The 22,731-nt window shown below is 50.0% G+C and overlaps 1 protein-coding gene across 1 annotated transcript in view; it reads right to left on the minus strand.

Annotated features, from left to right (window-relative positions):
- The window catches only part of LOC142302350 (telomere repeats-binding bouquet formation protein 1-like), a 117,791-nt gene that overhangs the window by 84,223 nt on the left and 10,837 nt on the right, over positions 1-22,731 (minus strand). Inside the window, exon 3 of the mRNA XM_075343409.1 lies at positions 19,560-19,670. Within this exon, the coding sequence (XP_075199524.1) occupies positions 19,560-19,670 (111 nt within the window). The remainder of the gene's footprint in view (positions 1-19,559; positions 19,671-22,731) is intronic.

The following is a 22,731-nucleotide window of genomic DNA, read 5'->3' on the forward strand; positions in this document are numbered from 1 at the left end:
ACCAGGACAAGGTAGTGCTGCGCCCTATTCCGGAGTTTCTCCCTAAGGTCGTATCCTCTTTTCATCTTAATCAGGATATATCCTTGCCTTCTTTTTGTCCTCATCCGGTTCACCGGTATGAAAAGGACTTACGTTTGCTAGATCTGGTGAGAGCACTCAGAATCTACATTTCCCGCACGGCGCCCATGCGCCGTGCCGATGCACTTTTTGTCCTTGTCGCTGGTCCGCGCAAGGGGTTGCAGGCTTCTAAAGCCACCCTGGCTCGATGGATCAAAGAACCAATTCTAGAGGCCTACCGTTCTGCGGGGCTTCCGGTTCCTTCAGGGCTAAAAGCCCACTCAACCAGAGCCGTGGGTGCGTCCTGGGCATTTCGTCACCAGGCTTCGGCTCAACAGGTGTGCCAGGCAGCTACTTGGTCCAGTCTGCACACTTTCACCAAGCATTATCAGGTGCATACCTATGCTTCGGCGGATGCCAGCTTAGGTAGAAGAGTCCTGCAGGCGGCAGTGACACCCCCGTAGGGGAGGGCTGTTTTGCAGCTCTAACATGAGGTATTTCTTTACCCACCCAGGGACAGCTTTTGGACGTCCCAATCGTCTGGGTCTCCCAATAGAGCGCTGAAGAAGAAGGGAATTTTGTTACTTACCGTAAATTCCTTTTCTTCTAGCTCTTATTGGGAGACCCAGCACCCGCCCTGTTGTCCTTCGGGATGTTTTTTTGTTGTTTGCGGGTACACATGTTGTTCATGTTGAACGGTTTTTCAGTTCTCCGATGTTATTCGGAGTTAATTTGTTTAAACCAGTTATTGGCTTTCTCCTTCTTGCTTTGGCACTAAAACTGGAGAACCCGTGATACCACGGGGGGGGTATAGCCAGAGGGGGAGGGGCCTTGCACTTTTGATGTAGTGCTTTGTGTGGCCTCCAGAGGGCAGTAGCTATACCCCAATCGTCTGGGTCTCCCAATAAGAGCTAGAAGAAAAGGAATTTACGGTAAGTAACAAAATTCCCTTCTTAACATACTGTAAAAGCCACGTCAGAAAGTGGGACGTGCCCTCGATTCTGGGGTCCAGTGAGTGGGACCAAGAAGTCATGTGCCCCTTGTTAGGGAATGCTCACATGTGGCGGACACACTGTGGACTTTCCAATTTACAAGAATACATTTTCAATGCAACATCAAAGCAGCAAAAAGGATGTACCGCAAGATTTGTGCGGACGTCTATACACAGAAGATTTGCACATGTGAATATACACTTAAGCGGGCTTTACACGCTGCGACATCGCTAATGCGGAGTCGTTTGGGTCACAGAATTTGTGACGCACATCCGGCCGCATTAGCGATGTTGTTGCATGTGACACCGATGAGCGATTTTGCATCGTCGCAAAAACGTGCAAAATCGCTCATCGGTGACATGGGGGTCCATTCTCAATTATCGTTACTGCAGCAGTAACGAAGTTGTTTCTCATTCCTGCGGCAGCACACATCGGTATGTATGACGCCGCAGGAATGAGGAACCTCTCCTTACCTGCCTCCCGGCCGCTATGCTGAAGGAAGGAGGTGGGCGGGATGTTGCGCCCACTCATCTCCGCCCCTCCGCTTCTATTGAGCGGCCGCTCAGTGACGTCGCTGTGACGCCGCACAGACCGCCCCCTTAGAAAGGAGGCGGTTCGCCGGTCACAGCGACGTCGCCGGGCAGGTAAGTATGTGTGACGGGTCTGGGCGATGTTGTGCGGCACGGGCAGCGATTTGCCCGTGTCACACAACAGATGGGGGGGGGGGGTACCCACACTAGCGATATCGGAACCGATATCGCAGCGTGTAAAGTAGCCTTTAGGCTATGTTCACACTAGAAAAATGATTTTTCTTAAGAAATTTCTTGAGAGTGAAGGATTAGTGCACCTGCGTTAAAAAAACGCACTAATAACGCAGGTGCTTTTTTGGTGTGTTTTTTTTCAGGTTGGTCCCTGCGTTTTTTAATGCTTTTACAGCAATAAAGCACGTTGAAAATGAAAAAAAAAAAATAGATAATACAGAGATAGGTAATACAGAGATAGATATAGATAGATATATATAGATGGATAATAGATAGATAGATAGATATTTAGGGGAATAGATAGATAGATAAATACTGTAGATAGATAATATATAGATAGAAAGATAGATAATAGATAGATAATATATAGATTAATAGATAGATAGATAATAGATGGGTAGATAGATAGATAATAGATAGATAATAGATAGATAATAGATAGATAGATAATAGATGGATAGATAGATAGATAGATAATAGATAGATAGATAATAGATAGATAATAGATAGATAATAGATAGATAAATAGATAATAGATGGATAGATAGAAAATAGATAGATAGATAATAGATAGATAATAGATAGATAATAGATAGATAGATAATAGATGGATACATAGATAGATAATAGATAGATAATAGATAGATAGATAATAGATAGATAGATAATAGATAGATAGATAATAGATGGATAGATAGATAATAGATAGATAGATAATAGATAGATGGATAGATAATAGATAGATAATAGATAGATAGATAGATATATAATAGATAGATAATAGATAGATAATAAATAGATCATAGATAGATAATAGATAGATAATAAATAGATAATAGATAGATAGATAATAGATAGATAATAGATAGATAGATAATAGATGGATAGATAGATAATAGATAGACAATAGATAGATAATAGATAGATAATAGATAGATAATAGATAGATAGATAGAGGGATAGATGGATAGATAATAGATAGATAGATAATAGATAGATAGATAGAGGGATAGATAGATAGATAGATAGATATATAATAGATAGATAGATAATAGATAATAGATGGATAGATATATAGATAATAGATAGATAATAGATAGATAATAGATAGATAGATAGATAATAGATGGATAGATAATAGATAGATAGATAATAGATAGATAGATAATAGATAGATAATAGATAAATAGATAATAGATAGATAGATAGATAGATAGATAAAGGGATAGATAGATAGATAGATAGATAATAGATAGATAATAGATAGATAGAGGGATAGATAATAGATAGATAGATAATAGATAGATAGATAGATAGATAGATAATAGATAGATAATAGATAGATAGATAATAGACAGATAGATAGATAGATAATAGATGGATAGATAGATAGATAATAGATACATAGATAATAGATAGATAATAGATCGATAGATAATAGATAGATAATAGATAAATAATAGATAGATAGATAATAGATAGATAATAGATAGATAGATAATGAAGGGAATTTTGTTTACTTACCGTAAATTCCTTTTCTTCTAGCTCTAATTGGGAGACCCAGACAATTGGGTGTATAGGCTATGCCTCCGGAGGCCGCACAAAGTATTACACTCAAAAGTGTTAAGCCCCTCCCCTTCTGCCTATACACCCCCCGTGCTCCCACGGGCTCCTCAGTTTTGGTGCAAAAGCAAGAAGGAGGAAAAAGAATTATAAACTGGTTTAAAGTAACTTCAATCCGAAGGAATATCGGAGAACTGAAACCATTCAACATGAACAACATGTGTACACAAAAAGAAGGGAATTTTGTTACTTACCGTAAATTCCTTTTCTTCTAGCTCTTATTGGGAGACCCAGACGATTGGGGTATAGCTACTGCCCTCCGGAGGCCACACAAAGCACTACACTAAAAAGTGCAAGGCCCCTCCCCTTCTGGCTATACCCCCCCGTGGTATCACGGGTTCTCCAGTTTTAGTGCCAAAGCAAGAAGGAGGAAGCCAATAACTGGTTTAAACAAATTAACTCCGAGTAACGTCGGAGAACTGAAAACCATTCAACATGAACAACATGTGTACCCGCAAACAACAAAAAAATCCCGAAGGACAACAGGGCGGGTGCTGGGTCTCCCAATAAGAGCTAGAAGAAAAGGAATTTACGGTAAGTAACAAAATTCCCTTCTTCTTCAGCGCTCTATTGGGAGACCCAGACGATTGGGACGTCCAAAAGCTGTCCCAGGGTGGGTAAAGAAATACCTCATGTTAGAGCTGCAAAAACAGCCCTCCCCTACGGGGATGTCACTGCCGCCTGCAGGACTCTTCTACCTAAGCTGGCATCCGCCGAAGCATAGGTATGCACCTGATAATGTTTGGTGAAAGTGTGCAGACTCGACCAGGTAGCTGCCTGGCAGACCTGTTGAGCCGAAGCCTGGTGCCGCAAAGCCCAGGACGCACCCACGGCTCTGGTTGAGTGGGCTTTTAGCCCTGAAGGAACCGGAAGTCCAGCAGAACGGTAGGCTTCCAGAATTGGTTCTTTGATCCATCGAGCCAAGGTGGCTTTAGAAGCCTGCAACCCCTTGCGCTGGCCAGCGACAAGGACAAAAAGTGCATCTGAACGGCGGATGGGCGCCGTGCGAGAAATGTAGATTCTGAGTGCTCTTACCAGATCTAGCGAACGTAAGTCTTTCTCATACCGGTGAACCGGATGAGGACAAAAGGAAGGCAAGGATATATCCTGATTAAGATGAAACGAGGATATGACCTTAGGGAGAAACTCCGGAATGGGGCGCAGCACTACCTTGTCCTGGTGGAACACCAGGAATGGAGCCTTGGATGACAGAGCTGCCAGCTCAGACACTCGCCGAAGCGATGTGATCGCAACAAGAAACGCCACTTTCTGTGACAGGCGAGAAAAGGAAACGTCCTTTAGAGGCTCGAAGGGCGGCTTTTGCAGAGCAACTAGTACTCTGTTCAGATCCCATGGATCTAACGGCCGCTTGTACGGGGGCACAATATGACAGACCCCCTGTAGGAACGTGCGCACCTTAGGAAGACGTGCTAGACGCTTCTGAAAAAACACAGATAATGCCGAGACTTGTCCTTTAAGGGAGCTGAGCGACAAGCCCTTTTCCAACCCCGATTGCAGGAAGGAAAGAAAGGTGGGCAATGCAAATGGCCAAGGGGATACTCTCTGTGCAGAGCACCAGGATAAGAAAATCTTCCACGTTCTGTGGTAGATCTTAGCAGACGTTGACTTCCTAGCTTGTCTCATTGTGGCTACGACTCTTTGAGATAAACCTGCGGACGCTAGGATCCAGGACTCAATGGCCACACAGTCAGGTTCAGGGCCGCAGAATTCTGATGGAAAAACGGCCCTTGGGACAGTAAGTCTGGTCGGTCTGGCAGTGACCACGGTCGCCCGACCGTGAGATGCCACAGATCCGGATACCACGATCTCCTCGGCCAGTCTGGGGCGACGAGTAAGACGCGGCTGCAATCGGATCTGATCTTGCGTAACACTCTGGACAAGAGTGCCAGAGGTGGGAAGACGTATGGGAGCCGGAACTGCGACCAATCTTGAACCAAGGCGTCTGCCGCCAGAGCTCTTTGATCGCGCGACCTCGCCATGAATGCCGGGACCTTGTTGTTGTGCCGGGACGCCATTAGGTCGACGTCCGGCACTCCCCATCGGCGACAGATTTCCTGAAACACGTCCGGGTGAAGGGACCATTCCCCTGCGTCCATGCCCTGGCGACTGAGGAAGTCTGCTTCCCAGTTTTCTATGCCTGGGATGTGAACCGCGGATATGGTGGATGCTGTGTCCTCCACCCACATTAGAATGCGCCGGACTTCTTGGAAGGCTTGCCGACTGCGCGTCCCTCCTTGGTGGTTGATGTATGCCACCGCTGTGGAGTTGTCCGACTGGATTCGGATCTGCTTTCCTTCCAGCCACTGTTGGAAGGCTAGTAGGGCAAGATACACTGCCCTGATCTCCAGAACATTGATCTGAAGGGTGGACTCCTGCGGAGTCCACGTCCCCTGAGCCCTGTGGTGTAGAAACACTGCTCCCCACCCTGACAGACTCACATCTGTCGTGACCACTGCCCAGGATGGGGGCAGGAAGGATCTTCCCTGAGACAATGAGGTTGGCAGGAGCCACCATTGTAGAGAGTCCTTGGCCGTCTGGGAAAGAGAGACTTTCCTGTCCAGGGACGTTGACTTCCCGTCCCATTGGCGGAGAATGTCCCATTGAAGTGGGCGCAGATGAAACTGCGCAAAGGGAACTGCTTCCATGGCTGCCACCATCTTCCCGAGGAAGTGCATGAGGCGCCGTAAGGGGTGCGACTGGCCCTGAAGGAGGGATTGCACCCCTGTCTGTAGGGCCCGCTGCTTGTTCAACGGAAGCTTCACTCTCGCTGCTCGAGTATGGAACTCCATGCCAAGATACGTTAGTGACTGTGACGGCGACAGATTCGACTTTGGAAAGTTGATGATCCATCCGAACGTCTGTAGAGTCTCCAGCGTAGCAAGTAGACTGAGTTGGCATGCCTCTTGAGAGGGTGCCTTGACAAGTAGATCGTCTAGGTAAGGGATCACCGAGTGTCCCTGAGAGTGCAAGACTGCTACCACCGCCGCCATGACCTTGGTGAAGACCCGGGGGGCTGTCGCCAGGCCGAATGGGAGAGCTACGAACTGAAGATGGTCGTTTCCTATCACAAAACGTAGAAAACGTTGATGTTCTGTAGCAATTGGCACGTGGAGATAAGCATCTTTGATGTCTATTGAGGCAAGGAAGTCTCCTTGAGACATTGAGGAAACGACAGAGCGGAGGGTTTCCATCCGGAACCGCCTGGCGTGCACATGTTTGTTGAGCAGCTTTAGATCCAGAACAGGACGGAACGAGCCGTCCTTTTTTGGAACCACAAAGAGATTGGAGTAAAACCCTCGCCCTTGTTCCTGAGGCGGTACAGGAACCACTACTCCTTCCGCTCTTAGGGAGTCCACCGCCTGCAGCAGGGCATCTGCTCGGTCTGGATGTGGGGAGGTTCTGAAGAACCGAGCTGGAGGACGAGAACTGAACTCGATTCTGTACCCGCGAGACAAAATGTTTGTCACCCACCGGTCTTTGACCTGTGACATCCAAATGTCGGAAAAGCGGGAGAGCCTGCCCCCGACCGGAGATGCGGAGGGGGGGGGCTGGAAGTCATGAGGTAGCCGCTTTGGAAGCGGTTCCTCCATTTGCTTTCTTGGGGCGTGCGTGAGCCCGCCAGGAATCTGAGACTCTTTGCGTCCTCTGAGTCCCTTTGGACGAGGAGAATTGTGTCTTGCCCGAACCTCGAAAGGACTGAAACTTCTGCTGCCATTTTTTCTGCTGTGGCTTGCTTGATCTGGGCTGGGGTAAGGAAGAGTCTTTACCCTTGGACTGTTTAATGATGTCAGCCAATGGCTCGCCAAACAGTCTATCTCTAGATAAAGGCAGGCTGGTTAAACATTTTTTGGAACCAGCATCTGCTTTCCAGTCCTTTAACCACAAGGCTCTGCGCAAAACTACCGAATTGGCGGACGCCATTGAGGTGCGGCTGGTAGATTCTAGCACCGCATTGATAGCGTAAGACGCAAACGCAGACATCTGCGCGGTAAGGGACGCCACTTGCGGCCCCGCTGGATGTATGATAGCATCCACTTTTGCTAAACCAGCTGAAATAGCTTGGAGTGCCCATACGGCTGCGAATGCTGGAGCAAACGACGCGCCGATAGCTTCATAGACAGATTTTAACCAAAGGTCCATCTGTCTGTCATTGGCATCCTTAAGTGAAGCGCCATCCTCCACTGCAACTATGGATCTAGCTGCAAGCTTGGAAATCGGGGGGTCTACCTTTGGACACTGGGTCCAGCGCTTGACCACATCAGGGGGAAAAGGAAAACGTGTATCCTTAGAACGTTTAGAGAAACGCCTTTCTGGATGAGCGTCGTGTTTCTGGATTGACTCTCTGAAATCAGAGTGATCCAAAAAAGCACTCAATTTACGCTTGGGATATAGGAAACGAAACTTCTCCTGCTCTGCAGCTGCCTCCTCTGCTGAAGGGGCTGGGGGAGAAATATCTAACAGTCTATTGATGGCTGAGATAAGATCGTTTACCATGGCGTCCCCATCCGGGGTATCCAGATTGAGAGGGGTTCCAGGATAAGACTCCTGATCACTCTCTTCAGACGCATCACAGAGCGACTGATTGCGCTGAGACCCTGAACAGTGTGATGACGTTGAGGGTCTTTCCCAGCGAGCTCGCTTAGGGTGGCTGGGGCCATCATCTGAGTCATAATACTCAGCCTGGGAAGCCGGGGACCCCCTTGCAGTCTGGATTAAATCCAACTGAGGGGGATTGGAGGACAGAGACCTCGCCGTGTCCATAGACTGAGCCCCAGGCATGGATTGCAAAGATTCAAGGATTTTTGTCATAGTCACAGACATTCTATCAGCAAAAACTGCAAAGTCTGTCCCTGACACCGGGGCAGGACTGACAAGCGTCTCAGCCTGGGTCACTACCTCTCCGGACTCCGGCTGGCGAAGCAGCACCGGATCTGAGCATTGCACACAATGGGGGTCTTTGGAACCTGCTGGTAGAGCAGCCCCACATGCAGCACACGCAGTGCACCCAGCCCTAGCCTTGGCAGCCTTGCGTTTTGTGGATGACATGTTGCTGCCTCCTCAGAGCGATCTGGGTATCCAGCCAGGAAGCGACCTCACAGTGCAAGAAATAAATAAATATATATATCTGGTGACACAGTACACCAATACACACTGAGGCACTAGAGGGGCCAGCTGAAATGCCGCTTACCGCCCGCTTAAGAGCGGGTGTGTGGTCTCCAAAAGCCCCCTAGTCCAGGTCTCCCAGAGCCTTGCGTCCTTCCTCCAGCCAGACCGCACGTGTAATGGCTGCCGGCGTCCTGGAGAGGAGGGGGGGCGGGCCCTGGGCGTTCCTGACTAAGAGCGGGAAGCCTGCTTCCCTCTGTGCCAAGTGAGAGGGCTGGAGCATGTAAAACAGGCTCCAGCCCTCGTCGCTGCCGTGAAACAGCGTCTCAACCCTACCCTGATTGACAGGGTGGGGGCGGGAACGAAGCGGCACTAGGCCGCAAAAGCCGGGGACTGGATTTATAAACGCCGCCGCCGTAAAAGCGCGGTCGGCGTGTCCCCGGCGCACTACAAGTCACAGCAGCGCCGCCGGTCCAGTGGGGGTCGGCGCTGCGTTCCCACAACACAAAAGTCCCCCAGTAAACTGCAGGAACACCAACTCCATCGTTACGGTCCCCGGCGCACTACAACACCCAGCCAGCCCGGAGTGTGTCTGTGCCTGCCGGGGACACAGAGTACCTGTATGATGCAGGGCCATGTCCCTGATTGTACTCCTGCTCCGAATCCATCAGGTGCTATGGGTCTGTGGATGGAGCCCGGCGTCAGAGCTTAGAGGCCGGCAGGATCCCACTTCCACAGAGCCCTACAAGGGGATGTGGAAGGAAAACAGCATGTGGGGCTCCAGCCCCTGTACCAGCAATAGGTACCTCAACCTTACAACACCATCCACGGGTGAGAAGGGAGCATGCTGGGGGCCCTATATGGGCCCTCTTTTCTTCCATCCGAAATAGTCAGCAGCTACTGCTGACTAAAATCTGTGGAGCTATGCGTGGATGTCTGACCTCCTTCGCACAAAGCTTGAAAACTGGAGAACCCGTGATACCACGGGGGGGTATAGCCAGAAGGGGAGGGGCCTTGCACTTTTTAGTGTAGTGCTTTGTGTGGCCTCCGGAGGGCAGTAGCTATACCCCAATCGTCTGGGTCTCCCAATAGAGCGCTGAAGAAAACAGGGGCGGGTGCTGGGTCTCCCAATTAGAGCTAGAAGAAAAGGAATTTACGGTAAGTAAACAAAATTCCCTTCTTCTTTGTCGCTCTATTGGGAGACCCAGACAATTGGGACGTCCAAAAGCAGTCCCTGGGTGGGTAAAATAATACCTCGTAAGAGAGCCATAAAACGGCCTCTTCCTACAGGTGGGCAACCGCCGCCTGAAGGACTCGTCTACCTAGGCTGGCATCCGCCGAAGCATAGGTATGCACCTGATAGTGCTTCGTGAAAGTGTGCAGGCTCGACCAGGTAGCCGCCTGACACACCTGCTGAGCCGTAGCCTGGTGCCTCAAAGCCCAGGACGCGCCCACGGCTCTGGTAGAATGGGCCTTCAGCCCTGAGGGAACCGGAAGCCCAGCCGAACGGTAGGCTTCGAGAATTGGCTCCTTGATCCACCGAGCCAAGGTTGATTTGGAAGCCTGTGACCCTTTACGCTGGCCAGCGACAAGGACAAAGAGTGCATCCGAGCGGCGCAGGGGCGCCGTACGAGAAATGTAGATTCTGAGTGCTCTCACCAGATCTAACAAGTGCAAATCCTTTTCACATTGGTGAACTGGATGAGGACAAAAAGAAGGTAAGGAGATATCCTGATTGAGATGAAAGGGGGATACCACCTTAGGGAGAAATTCCGGAACCGGACGCAGAACCACCTTGTCCTGGTGAAACACCAGGAAAGGGGTTTTGCATGACAACGCTGCTAGCTCAGACACTCTCCGAAGTGAAGTGACTGCTACTAGAAAGACCACTTTCTGCGAAAGGCGTGAGAGAGAAATATCCCTCATTGGCTCGAATGGTGGTTTCTGAAGAACCATCAGCACCCTGTTCAGATCCCAGGGTTCTAACGGCCGCTTGTAAGGAGGGACGATGTGACAAACCCCCTGCAGGAACGTGCGTACCTGTGTAAGTCTGGCTAGGCGCTTCTGGAAAAACACAGAGGGCGCTGAGACTTGTCCCTTAAGGGAGCCGAGCGACAAACCCTTTTCCAGTCCAGATTGAAGGAAGGACAGAAAAGTGGGCAAGGCAAAAGGCCAGGGAGAAATACCCTGAGCCGAGCACCACGACAGGAAAATTTTCCACGTCCTGTGGTAGATCTTAGCGGACGTTGGTTTCCTAGCTTGTCTCATAGTGGCAATGACGTCTTGAGATAACCCTGAAGACGCTAGGATCCAGGACTCAATGGCCACACAGTCAGGTTGAGGGCCGCAGAATTCAGATGGAAAAACGGCCCTTGAGATAGCAAGTCTGGTCGGTCTGGTAGTGCCCACGGTTGGCCGACCGTGAGATGCCACAGATCCGGGTACCACGACCACCTCGGCCAGTCTGGAGCGACGAGGATGACGCGGCGGCAGTCGGCCCTGATCTTGTGTAACACTCTGGGCAACAGTGCCAGCGGAGGAAACACATAAGGGAGCTGAAACTGCGACCAATCCTGAACTAAGGCGTCTGCCGCCAGAGCTCTGGGATCTTGAGACCGTGCCATGAACGCCGGTACCTTGTTGTTGTGCCGGGACGCCATGAGGTCGACGTCCGGCACCCCCCAGCGGCAACAGATCTCCTGTAACACGTCCGGGTGAAGGGACCATTCCCCTGCGTCCATGCCCTGGCGACTGAGATAATCTGCTTCCCAGTTTTCCACGCCTGGAATGTGAACTGCAGAGATGGTGGAGGCCGTGGCTTCCACCCACAGCAGAATCCGCCGGACTTCCTGGAAGGCTTGCCGACTGCGTGTGCCGCCTTGGTGGTTGATGTATGCCACCGCTGTGGAATTGTCTGACTGAATTCTGATCTGCTTGCCTTCCAGCCACTGCTGGAACGCTTTCAGGGCAAGATACACTGCCCGTATTTCCAGAACATTGATCTGAAGCGAGGACTCTTGCTGGGTCCACGTACCCTGAGCCCTGTGGTGGAGAAAAACCGCTCCCCACCCTGACAGACTCGCGTCCGTCGTGACCACCTCCCAGGATGGGGGTAGGAAGGATTTCCCTTTCGATAATGAAGTGGGAAGAAGCCACCACCGAAGGGAAGCTTTGGTCGCCTGCGAGAGGGAGACGTTCCTGTCGAGGGACGTCGGCTTCCTGTCCCATTTGCGTAGGATGTCCCATTGAAGAGGACGCAGGTGAAACTGCGCGAAAGGAACTGCCTCCATTGCTGCCACCATCTTCCCCAGGAAGTGCATGAGGCGCCTCAAGGTGTGTGACCGACCTTGAAGGAGAGATTGTACCCCTGTCTGTAGTGACCGCTGCTTGATCAGCGGAAGCTTCACTATCGCTGAGAGGGTATGAAACTCCATGCCAAGGTATGTCAGCGATTGGGCCGGTGTCAGATTTGACTTTGGAAAATTGATGATCCACCCGAAACTCTGGAGAGTCTCCAGGGTAGCGTCGAGGCTGTGTTGGCATGCCTCTAGAGAGGGTGCTTTGATCAACAGATCGTCCAAGTACGGGATCACCGAGTGACCCTGAGAGTGGAGAACCGCTACTACAGTAGCCATAACCTTGGTGAAAACCCGTGGGGCTGTTGCCAGGCCGAACGGCAGTGCTACGAACTGCAGGTGTTCGTTTCCTATGGCGAAGCGCAAGAAGCGCTGGTGCTCTGGAGCAATCGGTACGTGGAGATAAGCATCTTTGATATCGATCGATGCAAGGAAATCTCCTTGGGACATTGAGGCGATGACGGAGCGGAGGGATTCCATCCGGAACCGCCTGGTCTTTACGTGTTGGTTGAGAAGTTTCAGGTCCAGGACAGGTCGGAAAGACCCGTCCTTCTTTGGGACCACAAACAAGTTGGAGTAAAAACCTTGGCCCTGTTGCTGAAGAGGAACAGGGACCACCACTCCTTCTGCCTTCAGAATGCCCAGCGCCTGCAGAAGAGCCTCGGCTCGCTCGGGAGGCGGGGATGACCTGAAGAATCGAGTCGGGGGACGAGAGGTGAACTCTATCTTGTAACCGTGAGACAGAATGTCTCTCACCCAACGGTCTTTTACCCGTGGCAGCCAGGTGTCGCAAAAGCGGGAGAGCCTGCCATCGACCGAGGATGCGGAGTGAGGATGCCGAAAGTCATGAGGAAGCCGCTTTGGTAGCGGCACTTCCGGTGGTCTGTTTAGGACGTGACTTAGACCGCCATGCATCAGAGTTCCTTTGATCTTTCTGAGGCCTTTTGGACGAGGAGAATTGGGACCTGCCCGCGCCCCGAAAGGACCGAAACCTCGACTGCCCCTTCCTCTGTTGGGGTATGTTCGGTTTGGCCTGGGGTAAGGATGTATCCTTTCCCTTGGATTGTTTGATGATTTCATCCAAACGCTCGCCAAACAATCGTTCGCCAGAAATTGGCAAACTGGTTAAGCGCTTTTTGGAAACAGAATCTGCCTTCCATTCCCGTAGCCACAAGGCCCTGCGGAGAACCACCGAATTGGCGGCTGCGACCGCCGTACGGCTCGCAGAGTCCAGGACAGCATTAATAGCGTAAGACGCAAATGCCGACGTCTGAGTGGTTATGGACGCCACCTGTGGCGCGGACGTGCGTGTGGCTGCGTCAATTTGCGCTTGACCTGCTGAGATAGCTTGTAGCGCCCATACGGCTGCGAATGCTGGGGCAAAAGAAGCGCCGATAGCTTCATAGATGGATTTCAACCAGAGCTCCATCTGCCTGTCAGTGGCATCTTTGAGCGAAGCCCCATCTTCCACTGCAAGTATGGATCTAGCTGCCAGTCTGGAGATTGGAGGGTCCACTTTGGGACACTGAGTCCAACCCTTGACCACGTCAGGGGGAAAGGGATAACGTGTATCCTTAAGGCGCTTAGAAAAACGCTTATCTGGACAAGCATGGTGATTCTGGACTGCCTCTCTGAAATCAGAGTGGTCCAGAAACATACTCGGTGTACGCTTGGGAAACCTGAAACGGAATTTCTCCTGCTGGGAAGCCGACTCCTCCGCCGGAGGAGCTGAGGGAGAAATATCCAACATACGATTGATGGACGCAATAAGGTCGTTCACTATGGCGTCCCCGTCCGGAGTATCAAGATTGAGAGCGGCCTCAGGATCAGAATCCTGATCAGCTGTCTCCGCATCATCAACCAGAGATTCCCCCCTCTGAGACCCTGCACAATATGATGATGTCGAGGGAAAATCTAAGCGAGCTCGCTTAGTCGGTCTGGGGCTGGGGTCTGTGTCAGAACCCTCAGCTTGGGATCCATGAGATACCCCGGGAGGACATTGTTGGTCCAGCTGAGGTGGGCCAGGGAACAAAGATTCAACAGAGTCCCTGTGCTGAGATACCGGCCTGGACTGCAAGGCTTCCAGTATCTTAGCCATAGTCTCAGAGAGTTTTGCAAACTCCGTCCCCGTCACCTGAACAGTGTTAGCAGGTGGCTCCCCCTGGGCCCCCCCTAGCAGAGGCTCTGGCTGAGCAAGTGCCACAGGGGCCGAACAGTGCACACAATGGGGGTCAGTGGAACCTGCCGGTAGCGGGGTCGTACATGCGGCGCAGGCAACATAATAAGTCTGTGTTTTGGCACCCCTGCCTTTCGTGGGCGCCATGCTAATATCTTCCCTGAGCAACACAATAGGGTATATAGCCAGAAATCAACTGTGCACTATACAGTGTAAAATAAACATATAATGTTACACTACTGCACAATGGGGCTAGCACCACAGGTGCCGCTTACCACCCGCTTAAAGCGGTTGTGAGGCCACCAGAGTCCCTGCCTGGGTCTCCCAGATTTTGTCCCCCTCTGCAGCGTCCGAGGAGCTGACAGGAATGCGTCCTGAGGAGAGGAAGGAGCCGTGGGCGTGACCCAGAAAGAGCGGGAACTGGTGCCTGCACTGTGCACAGTGAGGGGAGTGGAGTATGCAAAGCATGCTCCAGCCCTCAGTGCTGCTCGTTCTGTGCAGCGTCCCGCCCTTCCCCTGCCTGTCAGGGCTGTGGGCGGGAGGAAAGGAAACTAGGCCGCAAAAAGCCGGGGACTCTAGTAATAAACGCGGCCGCCGTAAAAGCGCGGCCGGCGTGGAAGTCCCCGGCGCACTACAAGTCCCAGCCGCGCCGCAGTGTTTCTGGCAGCGGCGGTCAGTGCGGCAGTCCCTATACATAAACACACTCAGCAACGCTGAGTGTGTAATGGCACATATTAACCCGGTCAGCGCCGCGGTCCCCGGTGCACTAGCACACCCAGCAAAGCTGGAGTGTTGCTGTGCGCGGTCCCCACAGGGATACAGAGTACCTCCAAGTAGCAGGGCCATGTCCCTGAACGATACCCGGCTCCTATCCAGCAGGCTCCACAGGAGTTGTGGATGAAGCACGGTCTCAGTGCCTGGAGACCGATAGGATCCCACTTCACCCAGAGCCCTGAGGGGGATGGGGAAGGAAAACAGCATGTGGGCTCCAGCCTCCGTACCCGCAATGGATACCTCAACCTTACAACACCGCCGACAAGAGTGGGGTGAGAAGGGAGCATGCTGGGGGCCCTATATGGGCCCACTTTTCTTCCATCCGACATGGTCAGCAGCTGCTGCTGACCAATCTGTGGAGCTGTGCGTGCGTGTCTGACCTCCTTCGCACAAAGCAAAAAACTGAGGAGCCCGTGGGAGCACGGGGGGTGTATAGGCAGAAGGGGAGGGGCTTAACACTTTTGAGTTTAATACTTTGTGCGGCCTCCGGAGGCATAGCCTATACACCCAATTGTCTGGGTCTCCCAATAGAGCGACAAAGAAATATAGATAGATAATATATAGATAGATAGAGGGATAGATAGATAGATAATATATGGATATATAGATAGATAATAGATAGATAGATAGATAATAGATAGACAGATAATAGATAGATAGATAGATAATAGATAGATAATAGATAATAGATAGATAATAGATAGTTAGATAGATAGATAATAGATAGATAGATAATAGATAGATAGATAATAGATAGATAATAGATAGATAATAGATAGATAATAGATAGATAGATAATAGATAGATAATAGATGCCATTACTAATCTTGGACTTAGCGGCAGCTATTGGTTGCCGTTAACTCCATATTACCCTGATTGCCACTGCATCACGGCAACACGAAGAGGCGGTAACACGCCGGGACTGCCGCATAATGGATGCGACAGTCCCGGGGCATCGGTGGGCTGATATTCTGGACTGCGGGAGGGGGGGGCATTAACCCTGTCCCTCGCCCTCCCCAGCCTGAGAATACCGGGCCGCCGCTGTGTCTTTACTTCGGTTGGACGGTAAAAATACGGCGGAGCACAAGCTTTTATTTTTCTCTTCTTCTTCCTCTTCCTGTCCTAGTGACATAGCTTCCCTGCAAAACTAAGGGCAGGCATGTACATTATGTCCCGAAAACGCAAAATAGCGCGGGAATAACGCAGGAATAACACAGGAATAACGCACATCACTTGCTACCTGCGTTATTCCTGCGCTATTTCATGATTGTCAATGGAGTGAAATAACGCAGTTAGCTGCAGAAAAGAAGTGACATGCTCATTCTTTTTCTAAAGAAAATCTACTGAAAAAATTTTCTTAAGAAAAAAACGCAGTGTGCGGACAGCTAATTTTTTTTTGCCATAGGTTTTGCTGGGAAATGCCTGCAGAAAGGTTACAAGAATATCTCAAGAAATTTCTGCAGCAAAAACGCGGGTAAAAAACACAGTGTCTGAACATAGCCTTAGGGTCTTTAGATACAGAGTTGTTTAAGTAGGATGCTGCCTGCAGCGCCTCTACAGGAAAACTGAAGTATTGCAGAATGCCTACTAAAAATGAATACAATCCCCAGCTCTCAATCGCTAAAGGCCCCGTTACAAGCAACGATATCGCTAATGAGATATTGCTGGGGTCACGGAATTCGTGACGCACATCCGCCGTAGCTAGCGACGTCGCTGCGTGTGACACCTACGAGCAACCACTAACGATCCGAGAAACGGAAAAAATCGTTGATTGTTGACAAGTCGTTCCTTTCCCAAATATCGTTGCTCACTTTGGACGCAGGTTGTTTGTCGTTCCTGAGGCAGCACACATCGCTACGTGTGACACCCCGGGAACAACGAACAGCAGCGTTCCTGCGTCCTCCGGCAACGAGGTGGGAGTGACGTTCATGCGGCTGCACTCCACCCTTCCACTTCTATTGGTGGCCCGCTGTGTAATGCCGCTGTGACGCCGCACGAACCTCCCCCTTAATAAAGAGTTTGTTCGCCGGCCACAGCGACGTCGTTAGGAAGGTATGTGTGTGTGACGCATACTAGCGGTATTGTTCGCCACGGGCCCGGGATAGTAACTAAGGCTGTTTTCACACATCCGTTTTTTGCTGAGCGGCACAATACGGTGCTTTGCAGAAAAAACGCAATTTTTTTTTTGCCTCCGGTTGCGTTTTTTCCGCATAGACTTGCATTAGCGCTGTATTGTGCCGCATGGCCTTGCGTTGCGTCCGGTTTTTGCCAGTTGCGGCATATTACATTAGCCCATGCGACGGCCGGATGGAACGTTGCTTGGCACGATTTTTTGTGCGGCAAAAAAAACCGCATGGCGCCGGATCAGGCGCGATGCGGCGCGATTTACAATGCAAGCCTATGGACGACGGATGCGGCATCCTGCGGCAAAAACCGCATCAGTAAACCGGATGCAGTTTTTTGAACTGCGCATGCTCAGTATCAAGCCGCATCCATCAAAAAACGGGCGGGCCACATGGAAAAACGTATGCAACGGATCCGTTTTTTCAACACATCCGTTGCATAGGTTTTTAATCCGGATTGTGCCTGATGCAAAAAAACTGATGTGTGAAAGCAGCCTAAGGGGTACTTTGCACACTACGACATCACAGGTGCAATGTCGGTGGGGTCATGTTGAAAGTGACGCACTTCCTGCGTGGCTCTCGACATTGTAGTGTGTAAATTCAAGATGATACGATTAACGAGCGCAAAAGCGTCATAATCGTATCATCGGTGTAGCGTCGGCGAATTCCATAATTAAGCTGACGCGACGGTCCGATGTTGTTCCTCGCTCCAGCGGCAGCACACATCGCTGTGTGTGAAGTCGCAGGAGCGAGGAACATCTCCTACCTGCGTCACCGCGGATCCCGTCGGCTATGCGAAAGGAAGGAGGTGGGCGGGATGTTTACATCCTGCTCATCTCCGCCCCTCCGTTCCTATTGGCCGCCTGCCGTGTGACGTTTCAGTGACGCCGCACAACCCGCCCCCTTAATAAGGAGGCGGTTCGCCGACCAGAGCGACGTCGCACGACAGGAGAGTATATGTGAAGCTGCCGTAGCGATAATGTTCGCTACGGCAGCTATCACAATGATATCGCAGCTGCGACGGGGGCGGAGACTATCACGCTCGGCATCGCAGCATCGGCTTGCGATACCGTAGTGTGCAAAGTACCCCTAAGTGTCTCCCTCTCTGTCTGTCTCTCTATCCATCTCTCTCTGTTTCTGTGTCTCTGTCTGTTTGTCTGTCTCTCTCTGTATATATATATATATATATATATATATATATATATATATATATATATATATGTATATATCTCTGGCTGTCTCTGTCTCTTTATTTCTCTTTCTGGCTGTCTCTAACTCTGTCTGTATCTCTCTTTGTCTCTCTCTCTCTGTATCTCTATCCATCTCTCTCTGTTTCTGAGTCTCTGTCTGTTTCTCTTTGTCTCTCTGTATGTTTGTCTGTCTCTGTCTGTTTCTCTCTGTCTGTCTCTCTCTATCTCTCTCTCTTGCTGTCTCTCTCTGTCTCTTTGTTTCTCTGTCTGTCTCTAAAGCGGGCTTTACACGCTACGACATCGCTCAAGTGATCTCGTTGGGTCACAGAATTTGTGACGCAAATCCGGTCGCTTTAGCGATGCCGTTGCGTGTGACACCTATGAGCGATTTTGCATTGTCGCAAAAACGCTCATTGGTGACATGGGTTTCCATTCTCAAATATCGTTACTGCAGCAGTAACGAAGTTGTTCCTCGTTCCTGCGGCAGTACACATCGGTACGTGTGACACCGCAGGAACGAGGAACCTCTCCTTACCTGCCTCCCGGCCACAATTCGTAGGGAAGGAGGTGGGCGGGATGTTCGTCCCGCTCATCTCTGCCCCTCCGCTTCTATTGGGCGGCGGTTCAGTGATGCTGCTGTGACGTCGCTGTGGCGCTGAACGAACCGCCCCCTTAGAAAGGAGGCGGTTCGTCGGTCACAGAGACGTCGCAGGGAAGGTAAGTCCGTGTGACGGGTCCAGGCGATGTTGTGCGACACGGGCAGAGATTTGCCCGTGTCGCACAACCGATGGGGGCGGGTACGCACGCTGGCGATATCGGTACAGATATCGCAGTGTGTAAAGCGGCCTTAACTCTCTTTGTCTCTCTGTTGCCTCTCTCTTTCTCTTGCTGTCTCGCTCTCTGTCTCTCCCTGTCTGTCTCTCTCTTTTTCCCTTCCTTCACTCTCTCCACATACCCCTCTATCCCCGTCCCTCTTTGTCTCTGTCCCTTCGTCTCTCCCTCTTCATCTCTTCCTGTCTGTCCCTGTCTGTCTCTCTCTGTCTCTATCTGTCCCTCCACGGATATCACATCACCTCACACATAAGCTTCTTATACTAAGAATGTCCTTTGTTGCCTATAGCAACCAAACACAGCTCCTATTAATGACATGTAGCTCCCAGCTCCATTGACTTTAATGTAAGCAGGATTTTTGGTGAATAACGGTAAAGTGAGGGTTACATTTTCCCCTCAAAGAATAGTCTATGATGTTCCCTGAGTCACATGACGAGAGTGCAAAATTTTGTGATTGTAAATGCGACTTCCTTTAGCGGAGGTACATACACACACATACACATACGCTTAGATTATATATAAATATATATATATATATTTTATATTTCTTACTGTTCTCCTGGCAAATCGATCGCACAGCCACCAAGGTCTCGTTCTGGGATTCAGGATCGTCCATTTGAACCTTCAGACGTTCCATTAAGACACTGAGTTCTGACTTCATTTCTGGTAAAAATGGAAATGATGGAAGTTATTTATCAATATGACAGAAAAATAAGAAGCCATACTTGCCAATGTATGGTTATATCATCAATACACTGCAGACAAGCAACATATGGAGAGGCAGTACAGGTGCAAAATGCTGATGAGCGACCACTCACACTCCCATTCTCCTATAGCCGGCCTGGTGCACTACATGTAAGGCAAGGTGCAGAAGATTGTATTTTCGTTTAAGTGCGATTTGACCAAACATTGCATCGCACTCGGACAAACGTTATTCTATGGAGCCATGCACATGCCCGATTTTTTCCTTGGTCCGAGTCTATCTGATGAAAATGAATGCAGTATGCCCGATTTGCCTCTGTAAATCGGATCACACTCGGCCATGCAAGCCAATGGGTCTGTTGAAAAAATTGGACCACACTCAGAAAACATCTAAGTGCAGTACAATTTTCAGGGACTGACAGAATGGAGGAGATAGCCTAACAGCACTCTAAATTTTTCAGATGAGCATAATGATAGGCCCACATAGCACCTTAGGTTGGTAACTTCATGGTTGCACAGACCCTATAATAGTATAGGTATGATAAAGCTTTTATGTGTACTTCCCCTTTAATCCTGTTTCTTTCATCAACAGTAATGATAGGGTTAACATATTTTTAGTGATATTTGAGAGAAGTTTTGAATCAGCTGTCAGGTGAAGAACCAGTTGGAAGCAGCTGTTTTGAGGTTTTTCCTCATCTATAATTGGACGGTTTAAAAAGTGCAGGGAGAATTTTCAGCACTTAACCCCGGACTCTCTGAATCAGCTGGCTGTATAACAGCGGAGCAGGAAGAAGAAACACAAGATGGCAGACTACTTTGGCAGCTTTCGGCTATGTGCGCACTTACCGGATTTTGCCGCGGATTTTCCGCGGATTTGCTGCATGTTTCGCTGCAGAAAATGTTCATAACATCTCTGCAGTGAATCACCAGCAAATCCTATGGAGAAAAAAAATCCTGTGCGCACTGGGCGGAATTTGACAGCTGCATGTTTTGCTGCGGGAATCCCGCAGCAAAAACAAGTGCATGTCAATTCTTTCCGCACGTCGCTGCGGGATTTCACTCCATTGACTCCAATGTTAATCGTGAAATCCCGCAGGGAATAACGCAGGCAGCAAATTCTGTGCGGTTCACTGCGTTTTCCTGCGTTATTCCCTGCGGTATTTCGCGGTTTACCTCCGGTAATGTACATCGCTTGTCTGCGGTTTGCAGGGAAGTGATGTCATTACAGGAAGAGGAAGCCGTGCAGAGTAAACACACACACACATCACACTCACACAGACATCACAGACACATAGAACACATAGACACAGACACATAGAACACACATAAAAAGAAAACGGAAATATAGAAAACAAAGAACGTGGGCTCCGCTGCATATTTACCTTCCAGCCGAGGTAAGCACACAGTGGCGGCCCGGTATTCTCAGGCTGGGGAGGGAGAGGGGCAGGGTTAATGTTCCCCGCCTCACTCCCCCTCCGGCAGCCGAGAATATCAGCCGCAGCTGCCCCGGGACTGTCGCATCCATTATGCGGCAGCACCGGCATGTCCTCGGCTCTTCTTGCCGCCGTGTAGCAGTGGCAGCAAGGTAATACAAGGGGTTAATGGGGGAGGACCACCTCCATTAACTCCAGGCTTGATCATGGCAGCGTCTATGTGACAGCTGACATGATCAACCCATAAGTAAAGTGAATAAAACACAGACACCGAAAAATCCTTTATTTTAAATAAAACAAACAAGCCTCGTTCACCATTTTATTAACCCCTCCCGCACCAAAGCTCCGGCGTAATCCACCGCTCCGGCGTAATCCACAGGTCCTGCGATGCTTCCATCCAGCCGCGACTGTCACAGACACAGCGCTGAATGAAAGCAGCAGACAGCAGAGGTAATTACCGGTCATTTCCCACGGCCGGTAATGTGAACTCACTGCCGACCGTGGGAAATGCAGCGATCTGTCCTCTATCTATCCCTCTATCTGTCTGTCTATCTATCTATCCCTCTATCTATTCTTCTGTCTATCTACTATCTCAGAAATAAATGACTTTTTTTTTTTTTTTTCAATGTGCTTTATTGCATTGAATGCAATAAAGCACATCCCAACCCGCACGCGGCAAAACCGCGGCAATACCGCGAACAATACCGCGGTAAAACCGCAGCAAACCACGGCAAACCGCATGCGGTTTTCGGGTGCGGTTTCCCGCAGTTTTTTACCGCGGGTGCGGTAATCTTTGAGAGCATGCGGAATTTTCTCAAGAAAATTCCATTTCCCAGTGCGCACAAGGCCTTCAGGAAGAAACCGCACAGACCCTTTGGGGCTCCACTCTCGGGGATCTGGGGCTGATAAAAAAAGGAGACCGTCAGCTTAAGTTATTGATTATTATCTCAAACCCATCTAGAACATCTTTTAAGGACTATACAAGGTCATATTCTTTAGGCTTAGGCTGATTCTCGTTCTTTTCTTACGACCCTGTTTGTGCCCTTTCACTTGCCAGTAGTAGATGTGGTCCCACTGGGAGCGCATGCGCAGGGAAGCCTCAGCATGTGTCCCCAAAGAGGAAGATTCCTTAGGGGGAGGCGTGGGTTAACTGACGTCAGCGAAAGTATTCATACGATCCGTGCCTCCTCTGAAATGACCGGATGAGACGGACTCTATGTGCGGCATCCAGCCCCCTGCACGCGCCTAAACAGCAACGATCTCGCCCCAGACACCCCATATAAAAACATGCACATTACACTTAACCCCTGCGCCCCTCCCCCCAGGAAGCCGGATATGAAACGCGCGTCGGAGCGACTCAACACATCCAGGTACAAGTGCACTTTATGGGTGAGTCCGGATCACGATGATTCATGGCTGTCAGCTCTGTTGGTAATAGTAATGATAGGCTTTAAGGCTTAGGCTGTGTTACATGGGTGGTATTGGATTTTTGTGCTATTATTGCGCCACCCGGTGGCCATCTGTGACAATCTCTTACCAGACCGTACGACCATGTCCACCCTGACAAATTTTTTAGATTGTCCCAGGGA

The sequence above is a fragment of the Anomaloglossus baeobatrachus genome, chromosome 4, assembly GCF_048569485.1.
Source record: "Anomaloglossus baeobatrachus isolate aAnoBae1 chromosome 4, aAnoBae1.hap1, whole genome shotgun sequence".
Classification (NCBI taxonomy): Eukaryota; Metazoa; Chordata; class Amphibia; order Anura; family Aromobatidae; genus Anomaloglossus; species Anomaloglossus baeobatrachus.